The sequence below is a fragment of the Babylonia areolata genome, chromosome 30 (assembly GCF_041734735.1).
Source record: "Babylonia areolata isolate BAREFJ2019XMU chromosome 30, ASM4173473v1, whole genome shotgun sequence".
Taxonomy (NCBI): Eukaryota; Metazoa; Mollusca; class Gastropoda; order Neogastropoda; family Buccinidae; genus Babylonia; species Babylonia areolata.
Genome location: NC_134905.1, coordinates 10443894 through 10463327, shown reverse-complemented (window position 1 = coordinate 10463327; position 19434 = coordinate 10443894). Strand labels below are relative to the sequence as shown.

The 19434-nt window shown below is 43.5% G+C and overlaps 1 protein-coding gene across 1 annotated transcript in view; it reads left to right on the top strand.

Annotated features, from left to right (window-relative positions):
• Positions 1–19434, top strand: part of LOC143275661 (amine oxidase [flavin-containing]-like) — a 109655-nt gene that overhangs the window by 20532 nt on the left and 69689 nt on the right. The window contains exons 3-4 of the mRNA XM_076579936.1: positions 10226–10320; positions 10502–10642. Coding sequence (XP_076436051.1) covers positions 10226–10320; positions 10502–10642 — 236 coding nt within the window. The remainder of the gene's footprint in view (positions 1–10225; positions 10321–10501; positions 10643–19434) is intronic.

Here is a 19434-nt window from a genome sequence, read left to right as displayed (position 1 = left end):
TCAGTACGTTTTCGACCTAGAAAACAGAATCATGACTGGATGTGAGATAGCACAGAAAAATGCTTTTACTTGTGCTCAGAGGCACAGACACCTTGCAGACCACAGGGCCAAGGCGCGCTCACTTCAGTCTGGTGATCAGGTTCTGGTTCTGTTGTCTGAAGAACAGAATAAACTGAAACTGAAGTGGAAAGGTCCATTTACTGTTCTTGAAAAATGTTCAGTGAATTATCAGATTGACATGAAGGGACAAAAGAAAAATTTTCACATGTTAAAAAAGTACATTGAACGTACAAATGTGTCAATGTTCCTACTGTGCATGTGGCAAAACCAAAAGCCTGTGCTTCTGATGTATCTCACATTGTACCTGCAGATTGTGTGACATTTTCTGACAGTTCCCTGCTAGTCAAGTGGTCATTTCCCCAACCCCTGTATTCCATACGACTGCTGTTGGTGTTGTACAAGATAGTGACGATACTATTACTCTGCCTACTCTGTCTGTCCAGGGTGAGACGTACAAAGACGTGAAAATTGCCAGACTTACTCCCCTCTCAGACACAAGACATGAAATCCTTATTGAAGGACTTTTCTGACATACTGACGGAAAAACTAGGTGATGTAAAAAAAAATGTTGACCCTCACAGATTCGTTCTGACAACCGATACCCAGTACGTGTGAAACCATATCCACTACCATTCACAAAGAAGCAAATAATCGAACGTGAATTGAAACTCATGTGAGATCTTGGTGTTATTGAACCTTCTTCTTCACCGTACAGTGCACCTGTGGTGCTGGTTTCCAAACCTGATGGTTCAGTACGGTTCTGTATTGACTATCGTGCACTTAATAAAGTCACAGTATTTGATGCTGAGCCAATCCCTGATGTTGAAGAGCTTCTCTGTCAGCTAGCAAAGACCCGGTACTTTGTAATGGTAATGTGGCGAGCGTCCTTGATCAATGCGTCCGGCAGAAGAACAATCACTGTGCATCGTTTCGGGGGAGGGCGGAACCTGCCTCCTGTCCGAGCGTCAACTTTCCTTTTTGTTTCTTCTTCTTCTTTTTTTTCCCTTCCTCCAATAATTAATGTTGATCTAATTGCATGTTTTTCGACGTATATGTATTATACTAAGATGATTTCGATGATTATCTCACATACAGAATCCACACACTCACATCAGAGCAAACTAAATCACAGACAACTGAAAACACATGCATAATGTTAAAATATTCACTGAAATTGTCCATGAAAACTGAATATTCAGACAAAGAACTTAGTGTATTCGGAAGAATACTACTTTGAATACATTTAGATGTATTTACATATATTAATCGAAAACTGACATGTAAAAGAAAAAAGGCGAAAAAAAAAAAAAACAGAAGGAAAAAAAAGGTGTTTTTTTTGTTGTTGTTTTTTTGCCAATGAAGAAGGCGTGTGAAAGCACCAAAAAAAAAGAGAAAAAAAAGACCACCACGTTCTTGTGCTCCATGACCTGCATGCAACTGAGGCCACAAAAAAAAAGAAAGAAAAAAAAGTTACCATTCTGAGAGAGAATGAGACATAGCCTTGTTGAACTGTGGAGGTTCAGGAAAGCCGATTTTGAAGTACTGGTGAGTTAGTAATTTCGAGTTTGGTAATGAGAAATTCGGTGACATCGTTTAATCTAAATTTTGTGAATTTCGATGTATTATTTTCACGTTTCTGAACACTGGTTCAGTAAAACGAGAATGGCGACGCAAGTCATGTGAGTACTATTTTTACTAGTTGTTCGATTTAACTACATTTAGGTTCTGAGGATGTTTCAGGATCCTCAGCGCCTGGCCTGTTTTTGGACGAAGGTGTTTGGCTGAAAAATCGCCCACCGAAAGATGTTTGGGAAGCACCAACTGACAACAGTCGTAAAAAGAAACCAATGAAAAAAATCATTTTAAAACTTTAACGGGAAGTGTAAGGGAAAATATAAAAGTATTGTGCTTTCCTGGATTGGACTTTTCATATGATTTATCTCTGAAGGGAAAATGTGAACATAATTGTTTATTTTTCTTTGAATTATTAATAATCAGAAAGTCTTTACGTCGTTATGTTGTTCATCCCTGGGTAAGAGTGAAGTCAGAATGCGAACGTTGTGTGCGAGTCTATCTGTCGTGTGAGCTTGAGTAAATGTGGCAGTGTGACATACTGCCGATGCTACACTCACCCGCCTTCATCACGCATATACCCACCTTGAGAAACCAAATTCCTTTGTTCGTGTTCTGTTCATAGATTTTTCTTCTGCTTTCAACGCCATCCAACCTCATCTGATGACTCTGAAGCTTCTTTCCCTTAAACTCCGTTCAAAGCTCATTCTATGGATCATCAACTCTCTCGTTTAGAGGACCCAGTCTGTTCGTTTCCACCAAGCTCTTTCCTCTTTTAAAACAACTTCAACTGGTGCCCCCCAAGGAACAGTTATGTCACCTGTCCTGTTCACATTATATACCAATGACTGCACTGGTACAGAAACACCTTTGATTAAATACTCTGATGACTCTGCCCTTGAAGATCTTTCTAACTCTGACACTATCTATTTTGAACAAGTTGAGGTCTTTTCATCTTGGTGTAAGAGAACTATTTAGATTTAAATGTTGAAAAAAAAAAAAAAAAAAAAAAAAACCACCCCGAAAGAAATGGTTATTGATTTCAGGAAAAGTCCGACCGCTGTCCCTCATCTCCTTATCAACGGCACACAAGTCTAAAGAGTTAGGAACAATAATTGACGAAAATTTCAGTTTTACACCCAACACCTGTTACATCCAAAAGAAATGCCAGTCTCTCATCTACTGCTTGCAGAAGCTCAGAAACATTCAGGTAAATCTCAAAATTCTTCAGAGTTTTTATCGCTGCTTCACTGAATCAGTTTTAACTTTCTCGTTTACCTGCTGGTATGGAACTTTAAACGCGAAGAACAAGAACATATTGAGTAAAATTGTAAATGTGTCTAGCAAAATAGTTGGTGCCAAACAAGAACTTTTGAATGAGCTGTACGAACGACGGATGAAACAAAAATCAACACATCATAAGCGTTGACAGCCACATACTATCAAAATATTATGAACTCTTACCTTGAGGGAAACGCTACCGATTTCCCAGACTGAAAACTCTTAGAACCCGCAACAGTTTTATACCCCAGTCAGTTCAGTTCTTGAATAATTGATCAATCTTAATGCACAATTATTGTTATTGTTATGATAAGTCTAAGCATGCTCGCGCGCGCGCACATGTGTGTATGTGTACGTATGTGTGTACTTTATCTTTGTATTAGATTTTAGATAATGCTAAATAGCTTGCTTGTAATCGTGTAAACATGTCTTAGTATTGCATTATATTGATTTATGCATGTGTGTGGCTGTGATTATTTTATGTGATGCTTATATCAACTTAGCAGTTCAGCAGATTTTCTTTTTTTTATACATTTATGCAGATATTGAATGACTGATCAGTAGGTGTTTATGATTGTGAGATCCCACATCAACTTGACATTTGAGCATTTAATTCCTTTTGTGTGTTCATACCATACATTGTGTAGCGTACACCACGCTTGAATTTCTCTTCTTGAGATAATAAAGTATAGGGTAGGTATGGGTACTTGCGAACAGCGTGTAATTGCGAACGATTCGTATACCGCCCCACTTCGAAGCGTTCTTAATGGTTGTATTTCACAATTTAACGTCTGCTTCGATCTTTTCCTGATACTTTAATGAATATCCATTTCAAAGAACCAGACAAACATCAGCTATTTCTGGCTATTTTCGCTCTATTTCTTCTCTTCGCGCACCACTGCTGACCAAGGTTAGAAACGTACTCTCAAAATCCTAAAATCAAGGGAAGATAGTTGTAGGACTTGAACAGTTTAAAATAGTTTTATTTGATCGAATATGTTGAATGCGCATTACCAGTGCTGGGAGAATTTAAGAAAGCATATTGGTGACAGATCAGAACGTCAGTTTTGACAGGAATCTGCAAAATATAGTGTCGTTTGCAATAAGACCACAGGATATTTTGACGTGCGTCTATTTTCGAACGATGCTGCAGTTACTGAGCACTCTCAAAAGGGTGTGTTTGTGTGTGGTGTGGGGTGTGTGCGTTTAGATGTCTGTGTGTTTGTGTGTATGTGTGATCAAAACCAACAATTCAACAATCTGGTCCGATGTTCCAATAATATGCTTTGTCTAATGAGTTAAAGACCTGCTTCTGTTTTAATTCCCTGTGTGTACCCATCGTTCGCAATTAGATTTACCCGTTCGCATTTACCCTCAGGCACCCCTGCTGTTTCAAACGTCGACGAAACGTTGAAAAGAATGAACAGACGAACTTTTCCTGGTCAGTGCAACAAGTCGGAGAAAGCCTTCAAAAACAAAGAACTATGTTTGACTACAGTATCGCACGACATGTAATCTTTACAGTACACATGTTGAGCTGGTCGCTTCGACTGGATCGTTCGCAATTAGCCTACCCATGAGTAGCTTTTTTTTTGTTTTGTTTTGTTTTGTTTCGTGATAGGAAAAACAAACAATTTTCACAGCCGGAGAGATCCAAACATCGATATTTGTATATAAAACAAAATCCGACACGCTGAAATACTGTAGTGTGTGTCAGAAGATGGCGACATGTAGAGCGTTCATTATACCGCCAGACCTTGTCACCTTTTCTCAGTTCCCTTCGTGCTACAGCTGCACACTAAATCCTGTTTACATATCGGTGGTTACAGCACAAGTATCACTACAATATATTGACACCAAGACCGGAACATTAGAAAGTATGTCACTGTCAATGAAACAGATAAATGTGTGCACTCTCTCATGTTCGTGTAATGTTCATGTTCATGTGATTTCTTTTCTTCTTTTTTATTTTATTTTATTTTATTTTTTCCATTCCATTCCATTCATTCTCCTGCCCGGGATGGGCGTAGAGGAGACATGAGGGACGATTCCGTAGTCAGACGACGCCATCCGGTTCTATCTTCTGCCTGTCGTATCAGCGTAGTGCTATCCATATTGGTCCATTCCTTGATGTTGTCCATCCAGCATTTGGCTTGCCTCCCTCTTCGCCTACCACCCTCTAGCGTTCCCTGTAGAACTGTCTTTTGCAGTCAATTGTGGCGTGTCACATGCCCGAACCATGACAGCTTCCTCCTTTTGACCACTGCTAAGAGTGGTTCCAGTGGACCCGCTAGCATAGTTATTTGGCTCTTGACAAAGTCATTGGTCTTTCTGTCCTTCCATGAGATTCCAAGCAATCGTCTGAAGCATTTTGTCTCAAACGTCTGGACTTTCCTAGTAGTCTCTGCTGTTAAAGTCCAACTTTGACATCCATACAGCAGTATGGATAGCACCAGGGATCGGTACAGTTTGATCTTTGTTGGAAAGCTGATCTCTCTGCTCTTCCAAATCTTGCTGAGCTTAGCCATTGCTGATGTTGCGATCGCTATCCTAATCTTTATTTCAGTTGTTGAGCGACCGTCGTTTGTGAGGGTGGAGCCGAGATATTTGAAAGCATCCACTTCTTCAAGTTGTTGTCCGTTCATGAAGATTTGAGCTTGGGTGTTGGTTGAGCTGTTTACCAACACTTTGCTTTTCTCGGTGCTCACTTCCATTCCGTATGCACCTGCTCTTCCTTCTAGTCTCTTGGTGAGGTCTTGTAGTTCTTTGTTGCTGCCTCCTAGTAGATCTATGTCATCTGCGAATCTCAAGTTGTTGATGATTCTTCCTCCTATGGAGATGGTAGAGTGGAAGTCATGGAGGGTTTCGCGCATGATGTTTTCTAGGAAAAGGTTGAATAGTACTGGGGAGAGCAGGCAACCCTGACGGACACCGACTGAGGTCTTAAAGTATATTCCGATTTGGTTGTTGAGGAGGACTGCGCTGCTGGATGTCTTGTACAGCGCCTGAATGACTTGGGTGAGACCCTCCTCGATGCCAAACTGTCTGAGTACCTGCCACAGTCCATCATGCCACACCCTGTCAAAGGCTTTCTTGAAGTCTATGAAGTTGTGGAACAGGTCTCTTTGATGTTGCAGGTGTTTTTCCATCAGTAATCGGCAGGTGAAGATCTGTTCTACTGTGCTTCTGCCTGCTCTGAATCCGGCTTGTTCCTCTGCCAGGTGTTCTTCAGCCTCTTTCTTGAGTCGGTTTAGAATGACTCGAAGCATGATTTTGCTCGTGTGGCTAATAAGACTGATTGTCCTGTAATTCTGGCATTGGCGGAGATTCCCCTTTTTTGGTATGGGGATGATGAGCGACCGAGTCCATTCTGAGGGCCATTGTTTTGTCTCCCAGATCTTTTGACAGATTGCTGTTACAATTGTGACCAGCTCATTCCCTCCGTGTTTGAGCAGCTCTGCCGGAATGTTGTCTGCTCCAGGTGACTTTCCTGCTGGTAGACTGCATACAGCTTCTTCCACTTCTTCCCTCAACACTGGCAGGGGTGAAGGTTCCCTTGATGGTGTTATGTCTCTGTCAATCAAACTGTCATCTGGTTGTATGGGATAGTTGTATAATTCTTGACAGTATTGTGTCCATCTGTTCAGAACAGCGGAGCTTTCTGTCAGTAGCTCGCCTGAGGTATCCTCAGTGACAGACGATTTGTTCTGCTGCGTCTTGATGAGTTTCTTCAGTGTGGCATAGGCAAATTTGCTGTTTCCTCCTTCCATTCCTTTTTCGATCTTCTCACACTGGTCGTTGATCCATTGTTCTTTGGCTTCTTCCATCTTTTTTCTTACAAGTTTATTGGTTTCACGATACTGTGCGGCTTCGTTAGGGCTAGTGTTTTTCGTCTTCTTCAGGGATCTTCTCTTATCACACAGGTCAAGGATGTCGTTAGAGATCCATGGCTGGTGTTTCTTCCCCTGTCGCCCCAGTACCTCTTCAGCTGTTTCACGGACTGCCTCATTGAAGGTGTTGGTGAGGTCGTTGATGTTGTTATCCAGAAGGCTGAGTGCCGCAAACCGTCCCCCGAGCTGAGCTTGGAAGACCTCTTCAATCTCCGGGTCTTTAAGCTTCTCCAGATCAAACTTGATACGGGGTTGCACCGCTTGGTGTTTTTTCTTCAGCTTCATCCTCATTGAGAGCAGCACAAGGTCATGATCACTGCCTATGTCAGCTCCGGGGTAAGTCCTCGTCTTTGCTCTGTTGATGCTTGATTTGAAACGCCGCGGGGTGAGGACAAAGTCAATCTGGTTGTGCGTTCTCCCGTTCGGTGCATGCCAGGTTGTTCTTCTTGACAGTTTGTGAGGGTAAAGAGTGTTAGCGATGGTGAGCCTTTGACTGCACGCAAACTCCAGAAGGCGAAGTCCCCTGTCGTTGGTGTCTCCTGTGCCATACTGGCCCACTGTTCCAGCCCAGTCGTTGTAGGCATCTGGGCCGATTTTGGCATTGAAGTCCCCCTGTACAATGATGATGTCTTTTTGGGGGGCCTTCTTGATGGTGTCTTCTATTTTTTCGTAAAATTCTTCGACATCCTGGTCTTCATGGTCAGTTGTTGGTGCATACACTTGGATGATTGTAATGTTATTCGGTTTAGCTGACACTCGAATACTGATGACACGGCTGGTAACTGGTGTGCAGCTCATGATGCATCCAATGACTTCTTTGCGTACGATGAAACCTACGCCATGTTCATGTCGAGAATCTTCACCACTATACCACATCTTGTGTCCGTCATCCGTCATCATCTCTCCCAATCCCGTCCATCGTACTTCTGATAACCCCACAATGTCTCATTGGTAACGTTTTAGTTCATGCTCAAGTTCTTTCACTTTGCCGCATTGATATAGCGTGCGGACGTTCCATGTTCCAATGATGACTTTTTCTTGTGGCAACTTAAATAGTTCTTTCGCTTCAGTAGCTGACTTTACACTTCCACCCTGGGGCAAGCCAATGGTAAGCGCGGTCGTTGTTGATCCGGGCCTCGACCGATCCGGCATGTTGCTGGCTATGGTTGTGTCCTTCATGTCTTTTCTGTGGGCTTAGGTTATTCCTTGGTGGCGCCAATCTCCTCTCCAAGTCTCCTACCAGTAATACCGCCGGTTACTCGGTCGCGCCATGACACAGCAAGCTTAGTGAAGACATGGACGCCACGGGAAGGCGTTGCTGTGGACACAGTAATGTAGGAGAGGCCTTTTACAATAACCTTACTGTCTGGCAAGCCAGGCAGTGGCTATGCGGCGATCACTTCACCTGGAAAGGAGAGGTTATCGAGTGACACATCAGTATCAGTATCAGTATCAGTAGCTCAAGGAGGCGTCACTGCGTTCGGACAAATCCATATACGCTACACCACATCTGCCAAGCAGATGCCTGACCAGCAGCGTAACCCAACGCGCTTAGTCAGGCCTTGAGAAAAAAAAAGAAGTATATATATATATATATATATATATGTATATATATATATATATATATATATATATAGAGAGAGAGAGAGAGAGAGAGAGAGAGAGGCGTACATACATAAATAAATAAATAATAATTATGATGCAAAAAAAAAAAAAAAAAGATAGTAGTAATGAAAATAATGATAAAACAATAATAATAATAATAATAATAATAAATAAATAATTAAATAAATAAGACAACAATGATGATAAATAAGCAAATAAATATAAAACATGAAGACACACATTCACACATACACCCACACGTGCATAACAGATATGCCCCAAAAACGCAGTTTCATAGATATGAAAGCACAGTCAAATACATATAAACGTACATGAGCTCCAATACACACACACACACACACCACAAATTTCCCTGCACCTCCTCTACCCCCTCCTCCACACACTCGGAGTTTCTAGTCTATGTATCGCAGCTTCCACGGCACACACACCCACACACACACACACACACACACAAACACGCACACGCACACACACACTCACACACACAGATGAACACTTACTTGTACAAGCACACATACACACGTCCATATCTCCCACCCCCAACCCCACACACATATATACAAAGATATATATATAATATATACGTTCCAATATCCTGATGCTCCCACAGTGTAGGCATGCATACACTCACATACCTCATCCTCTATCTCACCTCCTCCCTGCACCCCCACCTCCCCCTCACACACACAACACACACACACACACACACACACATACACACACACATGCACAGAACTCTCCTGACACTTGTGTACACTTACACTCTCACGCATGCACAAACGCACTCAAAAACATAGACCCACACATACACACAAACACACACGCACAGAGGCTGCCACTGACTGGCCGCAAGAGGGATGGGAAAAGATCTCTGATGCCAAGAATGTGGCGTCTAGTGTGTTGCTCAGTCTACTGTATTTGGAAAAGCCCACAGAGACTCTGTTCCGTTTTGAAGAAATTTGCGCAATGTTGGTTTGGAAATGATGCCGATATTTGTTTGATTTGCAAAGCATCGTGCTCTACCTTTCATGTTAGACTTACGGCCGCTCCCGCTCTCTGCTTTTATTTCTTTGAGGCGATCGATGGTGTGATGGCCTTGTACCTGTTCTTTTTGATATTCTTTGACTTTTCTGAGGATTTCCGATTTTCCTAGATGTAGGCCGCTCGTTCGTGTTGCGTTACCAGCAAGTCTGTCAGCTCGCTCATTTCCCTTAACTCCTGCATGTCCCCGAAGTGACACATCACTTTCCTTGAGTGAGCGGGACGTCCAGCACCAGACCTCACTATTTTTTAGCTTGATATATTGATTTTAGTTTTTTGTTCTAGATGTATTTCCAACACATATTGATAATATCAAATTTTACATGTACAAAGATTGAGTTTGGCGAGTACTGGTGTCAAATCAAATGTTGGAAGTTGTTAACACAGCTCAGTGAACCATGACAGTACAAGTTTTCTTCAGTGGAGCATGGGATTCCAAGTTTCTCACCGTGAAATTTCTCCGCACACTTCATTTGTACTGATAAGCACAGTACCAAAATATGTGTTCGAAATTTTCTTTCTCTCAATGATATAACGGAAGACCTGTCAGAATCCTTAGACACCCATAGTTTTGCAGAAGATGATAATTATGACGCTGATGCGAAAAAGGGAGATGGCGATGCCATTTGCGGCGGCGGCTGTTGCTGCTTCTCCTTGTAACAATCGCACTAAAATGAAGCAAATGACACTGAAGACGACGCACGATGATGACAGCGATGATAACAGTGATGATGATGATTTATTTTTGATGACAGGACTGAGCGCCGGCAAGTTACTGTCAGAACACGGGCAGCGCGTGCTGGTGCTGGAAGCTCGTGACAGAGCAGGGGGTCGTACCTACACTGTGCAGGTATGTGATGGGGCCCTGTGTGTGCGTGTGTGTGTGTGTGTGTGCTGTGTGTGTGTGTGTGTGTGTGTGTGCCATTGTGAATATTTTGCAAATGCACTCACGCGCTCGTGTGTGTGTGTGTGTGTGTGGTGTGTGTGTGTGTGTGTGCCCGCGCGCTTGTGCTGCGTGTTTCTCCTCTCAGAATGAACACACCGGCCAAGGTCTGGATCTGGGTGGAGCTTACGTAGGCCCCACGCAGAATCGTTTGCTGCGATTGGCCCGTCTGTACGGCGTGGAAACCTACCTGACCAATGAGAAGGAAGACATGGTCATATATTCACGGGTATATATATATATTATATCGTGAGGCCGCATAGTCCTAGCTCTCATTTCTTTTGTCAGTTGTGTCAGAATGTGATTGTGCGTTGACGTGAAAGTTGTGTATGTGCTTTATGATGGAGTGGAGTATAGACTGGTGCTTGTTTTGTGCGATTCTGCCACTGGAACTTAAGTTATTTGGACATGTTTTCTGTGTAACCTGGCAAGTATTCTTGCCTGTCAGAGCACGCCATTTCTTTACCATCCCCTTTCGCACGCGCAGCCCGCTCCGCGTGTTCCTGAAGCCGACCTCTACCACAGGCCCTCGCGCTTGATGTTCATTCTCCCCGTGTGTCTTACACACGGGACCAGCTCCTGTCCGTGCCTCCTGCAGCACTTGACCCTTCTGTCATCAACGCCATCAGAGGTGTCGGTATAGGTTGCCACCTCCCCCGTGTTCGCACTCATCGTGCAGTACGTCGCAAGCAGAGGAAGATAGCTGTTGTGTGTGGTACTGGACGTGTAACTTCCACTGACCATACTGTTAAATGTATCAACTTTAATAACCTTATTCGTGTACCTCTGTCCTGCTTTCCCTCCCACCGCTCAGCTCAAATTTCTCTAGGTCTGTTCAACGCCCAGTCAGTTGGTCCTCGCCTCAAACGCTCAGCGATCAACGAACATCTGCTTTCGATCAGCCTCGACGTCCAGTCTATCACAGAAACTTGGCTTCGCAGTACTGGTGATGAAGCTAAGTGTCGAGATCTCGCTCCCCCTGGCTACACTACCACCTCCTTCCCTCGTGTTACAACAACTTGCGGGGGAGGAATCGCCATCGTTGTGTCAGACAGGCTGCTCCCACACACAACGTACACAACTGCCTTCCCCTTTAACCATGCCTCCTTTGAACTGGCCCAGCTTTCACTGTCGCTGCCACATTCCCACATCAATGTGTTCTGCCTCTACCGTCCGCCACCAAACAAGAAAAAGAAACGTTCTGATCCGATGTTCATAGAACAGTTTCCGGACTTATTAGAATACGCTAACAGTTTACCAGGCTCCCTACTTATTGCCGGTGACTTTAATTTTCATTTTGATTCACCCACACAGTTTTAGTACCTCTAAATTACTTGAAATTGTGAGTTTGTTCGATCTTAACCAGTCTGTAACCGAGTCCATACACAATCGTAGTCACATCGTCGATTGGGTGTTGCACAGAAATGAGGACTGCCTCCTGAAGTCTACCACCGTCGATCACACCCTGTCCTCTGACCATCACAGTGTGACGTGTCATCTGAACCTCACCAAACCTCCCACGCCCCGTGTGTATAGGGAGGTGTGCACACTGACCTCAATTGACTTAGACTTATTTAAAGCTGACCTGCTGACTGATAACCCTTTTGAGCCGACTGCTGACCAGCTGTCCACTGCCCTACGCGCTGTACTCGACAGGCACGCCCCGTCGACTCGGCGCCTGATCTCCAATCGTCCCCCGTCGCCTTGGTACAACACCGTGGGACCAGAGCTGTTGGGGGCCAAGCGGCAGAGAAGGAGAGCTGAGAGGCACTGGCGCGCCACTAGTTTGACTGTCAGTAGGGACATTTTTCAAACAGCCAGGAATAGTGTAACAAACATTGTTGACAGGGCAAAGTCAAAGTTCTACTCTTCTAAAATCCGTGCATGCACCACAGCCAAACAGCTTTTCAACGCTACAAACAATCTACTAGGTAAAATGAAAAACACTCCACTCCCTACAACATTTTTGGTGCAGGAACTCCCTCAAAAGTTTTCTGACTTCTTCACTGGCAAAATAGCATGCATTCGTGAGAAGCTTGACTCTGTTGTGTCTCCTTCTTCACCCGTTAAGAACGCGTGTACAGTGGTCCTGTTTTACATTGTTTCCAACAATTTTTGATGCACTGAAGATTTTGTGAAGACAGTGTGTCTGAGCGCTTGTCCGAAATCCTGTGAGCTTGACCCTGTCCCGTCTTCTTTGTTGGTTGAATGTACTGATGTTCTACTGCCACATATTACTCATGTCATCAATTCTTCCTTACTGTCTGGTTGTTTCCCTGAAAGCTTCAAATCTGCTGTTGTACGTCCACTCATCAAGAAACCATCTTTGGATCATAATTGTTTGAAAAATTATCGACCTGTCTCTAATCTGTCATTTTTATCAAAACTGCTAGAAAAGATCATATTGTCTCAGCTCTTAGCTCATCTGGAACAAAATGGTTTACTTAATTCCCACCAGTCTAGCTTATAGACTTGGTCATAGTTTCGAAACGGCCCTTCTTAGAATAGTGAATGATTTGCTTTCGGGATTTGATGAGGATAAGATTATCTGTTCTTGCTCTCTTAGATTTGTCAGCAGCTTTTGACACTATCGACCACTCTTGAACAGACTTAAAACTTCCTTTGGTATTCGTGACACTGCACTAGCATGGATCACGTCTTACCTGTCAGATCGTACACAGAAAGTGTGTGTAAATGGTAGATACTCTAGAGTATCTGCCTTAAAAGATGGTGTCCCACAGGGGTCCGTCCTAGGTCCTGTTCTTTTCGTGCTGTATGCGGCTCCTGTGTCGGATGTCATCAGTCATCATGCGATGTCGCATGAGAGCTTTGCTGATGACACTGAACTTTATCAGTCGGCTTCCATAGCTGAATTTGATGCACTGGTGATTCAAACACAGGAGTGCATTGCTGGCCTAAAGGACTGGATGACTCTCAACAAGCTGCAACTAAATGATGATAAGACTGAATTTATGATAACCTGTCCAAAGACGTTTCGTCAACATCCTTCCTTTCCTGACTCTGTTCTGATCAATAGCACACCTGTTTCACTTTCTCCTTCTGTTCGCAGACTTGGTGTCATCCTAGACCAGTCTCTTTCCTTCCAACAACACATTTTGAATATCTGTAAAGTTGCCTATTTGGAACTGCATAGAATCGGCTCTATCCGCCACTATCTCTCAACCGATGCAACCAAGACACTTGTATGCTCTCTAGTTCTCTCAAGATTGGATTACTGCAACTCTTTTGGCCGGCCTTCCCAAATATCTGTTAGACAGACTCCAACGAATTCAGAATAAAGCTGCCAGACTCATTTGCAGAGCTTCTAAATTTGACCATGTTTCTCCTCTCCTTCAGTCTCTCCACTGGTTGTCTGTTTCTGATCGAATAGACTATAAGCTATCCACTCTCACCTTTTCTGCAGTCAACGGATCTGGTCCCAAGTATCTTTCTGAACTCCTCCATATCTATACCCCGTCTCGCCAGCTCCGTTCTTCCTCTGATACTCGACTTCTCAGGATATCTCACGTCAGAAGTAAGACCTATGGACACAGATCGTTTTCTTTTCAATCGCCAAAGACGTGGAACAAGCTCCCTGATAACCTACGTCATTCTGATTCCCTCGCATCTTAAATCTCGTCTCAAAACTCACCTTTTCCCTCAGCAATAAGTTCAGTTGTGGCAGGTCCACTTCCTTGGCGTTAGCTGTGCTTGACTATGTGTGTATACATATGTATATATTATGTACATAACTACATGCATGTATATGAATGTGTATTGTGTGTGCGTGCGTTTATGTAAGTTTGTGCCTGCCTATGTGTGCGTATGTGTTGGGGTAGCTGTTAGATACACATGTATGTTAAAATATATGTATGCAGTGTGTGTGTGTGTGTGTGTGTGTGTGTGTAGTCACATTTTGGTGTGTGTGTAACACTGATGTAATATTTAATGTCAACAAAAGCGTTTTTGTAAAGCACCTAGAGCAGATGTCTGGATAGTGTGCTATATAAGTATCCATTAATATATATATATATATATATATATATATATATATATATATATATATACCATCAACCCCTGTTTCGGATTTACTTTTGTTTTTATTGTATATTTTTTGTCTATTGATGTAAATATGAAGTCACGACTCAGTCTGTGAGCTGTGGGCGCTCAAGATGATGTCCTCCGGTTTCAGCTGACGATTGTCGTAACTTGAACATCTTGAAGGGGAAGCATTTTTATATAATTTGTACATGTTCGCTCTTGCTAGCGTGCAGGCATGCACATAGACTAGACCTTCAGGTGAAAATAACCCCCCTTACCCCGGCGGGGGGTGGGGGTGGGGTTATCATTCATTATGATTTCCCGAAAGTTTGATCAGTTTGCCATCCAAATATACCTGTCTGCCAAAAATGAATTACGGTATGAATATACCAGGGTATGATTAAAAAGGGCATTGTTTTTGTATTATCGCGAAAGTGTGTCATCAAGAAAAATGGTAGGTTGTTCTTAGTGGTGTCCTATTTGACTAAGATTATGTTTGTAGAGCTTCACATTATATCACTCAGCCTTCTACTATCAAGAATGACCTGCTAAAATGTACTCAGGCATTACAGGCGTTCTATAACTGACCCAGACTCCGCCATTTCAAGTATTGGGTTGCCGCATTTTACAACGTTTTATTTGATAAACAAAACATCATTATCAATGGGTTTTGCGTCCATACTTCGCACTTACATCATCAGGAGGATTTTGTATCACAATATCTACTTTACAGTTTAGTCACTTTTTCTGTCCACAATTACCTGCCCATAATTACCTGCGGTTTAAGAATCCAGACAATAGTATAAAAATAAAATAAAAAAACAAAAAAGAACCCGAACAACTCCCTCCTTTGGCATTAGCGAAAGGTGTGGCCAGCAGATTGTTTGGAGTTCATTGCTAAAGTAACTCTAATAATAATTCCTTTCGAATTACAGAAAATATCACTCAGTTGTTCATGTGCACTTACCAAACTGTGCCATCTTTTATTTCTTGCCACAAGAACCTCTCTCTTGCACTTCGCACTTGAATGGCATACTTTTGTTTTTGTTTTAACTCTATTTGGGAGACTTTAAGACACATTTGCGTCCTCGGCGAGTTCCTTTGCACTTGGTGAGTCTTTGAGAAACTATCACAGATGAAGAATCCCCAAAGCTTCCAACACTGAGGTGGGCTCTGATGTTTCCCACAAAGGCTTCAGTGGAGCCCATGATGCAGATGTCCAACTGAGCGATGATGTCTCTGAAACCTGTTCCTCTCATGGGTTTTCCCAGAGTACCAAAAGAACAAGTGAAGTGAAACGCACCAAGACATACTGCATTCTTATGGGACTGTTCAATTTTGCTTTTTTTGCAACTGCAAAGTCAAACCTGATGCAGGCATACTCCTGACACAGTTGTCTTGTTGCATTCAGTGACACCTACAGAACGTGTTGCACTGATATACTGTCTGTAACAGGATGATGAACAGGTTGCACACAGTCAACTGATGACTGCTCATGCACATTGGCCAGATTCGTTCCAGTGAGAGATACCCAACCTGACAATCTGTAATGGGGTGCTCACAGAAGGCGTGTATCTGGTCAGAATCTGCATGAATCTAGAATTATTTGAGTCATCTGTAGTGAGTTGAATGGAGAAATGAGTGTCGACTGTTTTGAGTATGGGCTTTACCGTATACTTTGTGAAACATGTAGTCTGTCAGGAGAAATGGTCCACCTTTCACCCTCCCTCCCCCGGCCCCCCTAATAAATTTTTCATATGTATTTTTTGGTGCTTTAGAGTGTATAGATCACGAAAAATCATGTTAACATAAAAAATCTTGGGTCTCACTGTCCCTTCTGGCTTAATTTTGAAGGGTACCTATCTCAGGTGCCGCGGCTGCTTTTCGTCGGTCCAAAACCTTCCATAAATTTGGTGATCACCTGTGTCTTTTTTATTTGAGCTACGAGAATTTCCTTTATGTTTTTGTTGACAGTAATGCCTTCTTCACCATATGCAATAATCTGAACGACAATATATGCAATAAAGTGACCGCAGTGAAGCTACGTGTGTACCCACCGTCTGTCACACGTTGCGAACTGTGAATTTGCCTAAATGTTTGCAATAAACTGTCTCTCTAGAAAACTGTGCAACTTATTAGAAACAAAGTACACCACAGTTTCAAAGAACAGTCTCTTGTGATTCTTTTGAGCTAAGCCACATCACCATGGGCCTATTCAGCTGTCCTCTGCCGCCGGTTTATCTCCCCTACCCCCTATTTGGCTTCAACGCCAATTTAATTCTTTACAAATTCATATTGGTCTATTTATTGAAAAAAAACACGTTTATGTGCACTTTCCAAGTGTGAGCACATGTGTGTGTGTGTGTGTGTGTGTGTGTGTGTGTGTGTGTGTGTGCGTTTTCTTTATGAAACGAAAGACTCTATACTATAGTGAAAGATTACATGGGGAAAGTGTTTCAAGCGGTGCGGAACCACGAGGGTGAAGCATGAAAGTATTATTGTGACTTTTGAGCCATGTCGAATAAACGTTCTGACATTATTACCATTAACCCGGCAAAGAAGACGACATTGGACTACTACCCTGTGATCTATCACCCAGTCACCGAGTACAAAACAGTCCAGGAGAGAGGTTGGACAAGAGTACGTTATCACTAGTTTGATCTTGGGGTTTGTATGAAAGCCTACCCGATCGTCTGGAACCAACCTGACCAGTACAAGAAGCATATCATTCTGATCGGTACATTCCACCTTGCCTGTGCGTACCTCAAGATGCTTTGGAAAAAGCTAGATGGTTCTGGTTTTGGAGATATCCTTCTGGAGGCAGGCCTGATCTCTTCTGGTTCTCTGCAAGGGGTGCCGTCTGGCAAACATTATGAACGAGCATTGTTCTGCCATAAGACAATGCTTGAGAGTCTAGAACGCTCGGTGCTGGAAAGATACCTTGAAATCAGAGATGAAGACACGTCATTTCCGACACTGTCAGAAGACAGCATGATCAAACTCCAGGCAGCCTCATGTTTCTTCTCAAAAGAGACATTGACTGAGCTTCAGCAAGATGAAGCTATCGCCAGTTTTATGGTAGAGTACGAACAGTTCAGAGATAGAGTCAGAGAGCCTTTGGACCAACTGCACAATTTTGGTTGTCGTACATCGATCATGTATGGCTTGTCCTTGCGCTCCTTGAGGCTGTCAAAATCAACGACTTCCTGCTCTACGCACAAACGATGTCCCAAATGCCAGACCTCTTCTTCAGTTTTGATGGACAAAACTACACACGCTACCTGACCTTCTTCTCAGTCTTCTTGGCAAACATTGACTTGTCACATCCTGGAGCCAAGGAGATGCTGCAGAGAGGTGCTTTCAGCGTGGCAAGGTCCTTCATTCCTGGCAATCGCTATGCAGTGGACAAGACCATGGAAGAAACATTCATGAAGCACGCCAAAAGCCAAGGAGGAGCTGGCGGAGGTGGCGCTGGTCTCACGGGAGTGCTGTCCAACCAGGAGGCCTACCACAGATGGGTCAGGACAACCCATGAGAGGTCAAAGTATCTTCATGCAACTCTCAACATGGTTGGCATGGCACAAGGTGATGCTGTTGGCAGTAGACATCGTGACTTGTGTCCTTCTGAGAGACTGAAGAGCGAAAGCAACGTCATGAAGAATCAGGATGTAATCAAACGTTTCATCAACCCTTTCTGCGAGGAAGCCTCGGTCAAACTCATTGCCTTGTCATCTGGAGCATCTGTCCCAGTCAACATGATGTGTTGAGGGTAGAAAAAAAACTGGTAAAGCCGCGAAGGAGGCGTTCATCACGCAGAGACTGATGGCAAATGACCATTTCTTTGAACCAGTCAAGCGGCTAAACCTGAAAACGATGGCATCGATGAACAAAACCGTCCACATGAAGACTACCAAGAAGAAGGTTGTGGAATACAAACAACAAGGGAACATTGCCTTTCAACTCCTTGTGAGGGCACAGGAAGCAGGTGTTCAACTCGATCTGAAACAGTTGATGACATACCAACTTAGTTCTGTACCTTACAGTACTGCCACTGCTGACAATTTCCTTGCCAAGACCGACAAAGCAAAAGGGTTCAACTACCTCACCAAAGATATGGAAGATGCCGCTCTACCTCCCCATGATGCGACGCTGGTTGTGATTGATAGCAATGCAGTGTTTCACTGCTTGCAACAGCTTCCTTCCAATTTCAGGGAGATCAACCAGAAGATATTTGACATGCTGCCACAGGGAACGGACGTGGTGTTCAGTACAGACATGTACAAAACGGACTCAATCAAAGCGATGGAAAGGAAAAGGAGAGGCACTGGCGATAAGATCATCGTGAAAGGAGAAGGCACCAAGCGTCCTGCAGACTGGAAGACGTTTCTGTCAAACAACGAAAATAAGAAGCAGCTCACTCAAGTATTACTCGACGTTTGCAGCAAAGATGAGAATGCGCCAAAATTCAAGGGACAGAAAAGTCAGGTTGATATGTGAGGGAGAAGCCTTCCTGCTGCAATCAGCAGATGAGCTGAAGACAACAAGGATGCCAATCGCAACGCTCAAATCCACACAAGAAGAGATGGATTCTAGAGTTGCCCTCTACTGTGCGTACGCTGAACGGAATGGCTACAGGTTCGTCCGCGTCAAGAGTCCCTACTCGGACATGTTCTTCATTCTCCTGCACTTCGCTCTGCAGCTGAAGGATGTGGTGATTCTGTTCGACACAGGAATGGGGAACAAACAGTGGCTCATCAACGTCACTGACATCGCAAAAGCATACATGCAACAGCACTGCACCGCCTTCCTGGCTCTTCATGCTTATACCGGCTGCGACACAAGTGCGTTCAAGGGCATTGGGAAAATAAAACCCATCAAAGTTCTTCAGCAGAATCCAAGATTTGTGGAAACAATTGCCCGCCTTGGAGATATATGGGCCATCGCTGAAGAAGTCAAAGCCGATCTTGAGACCTTCACCTG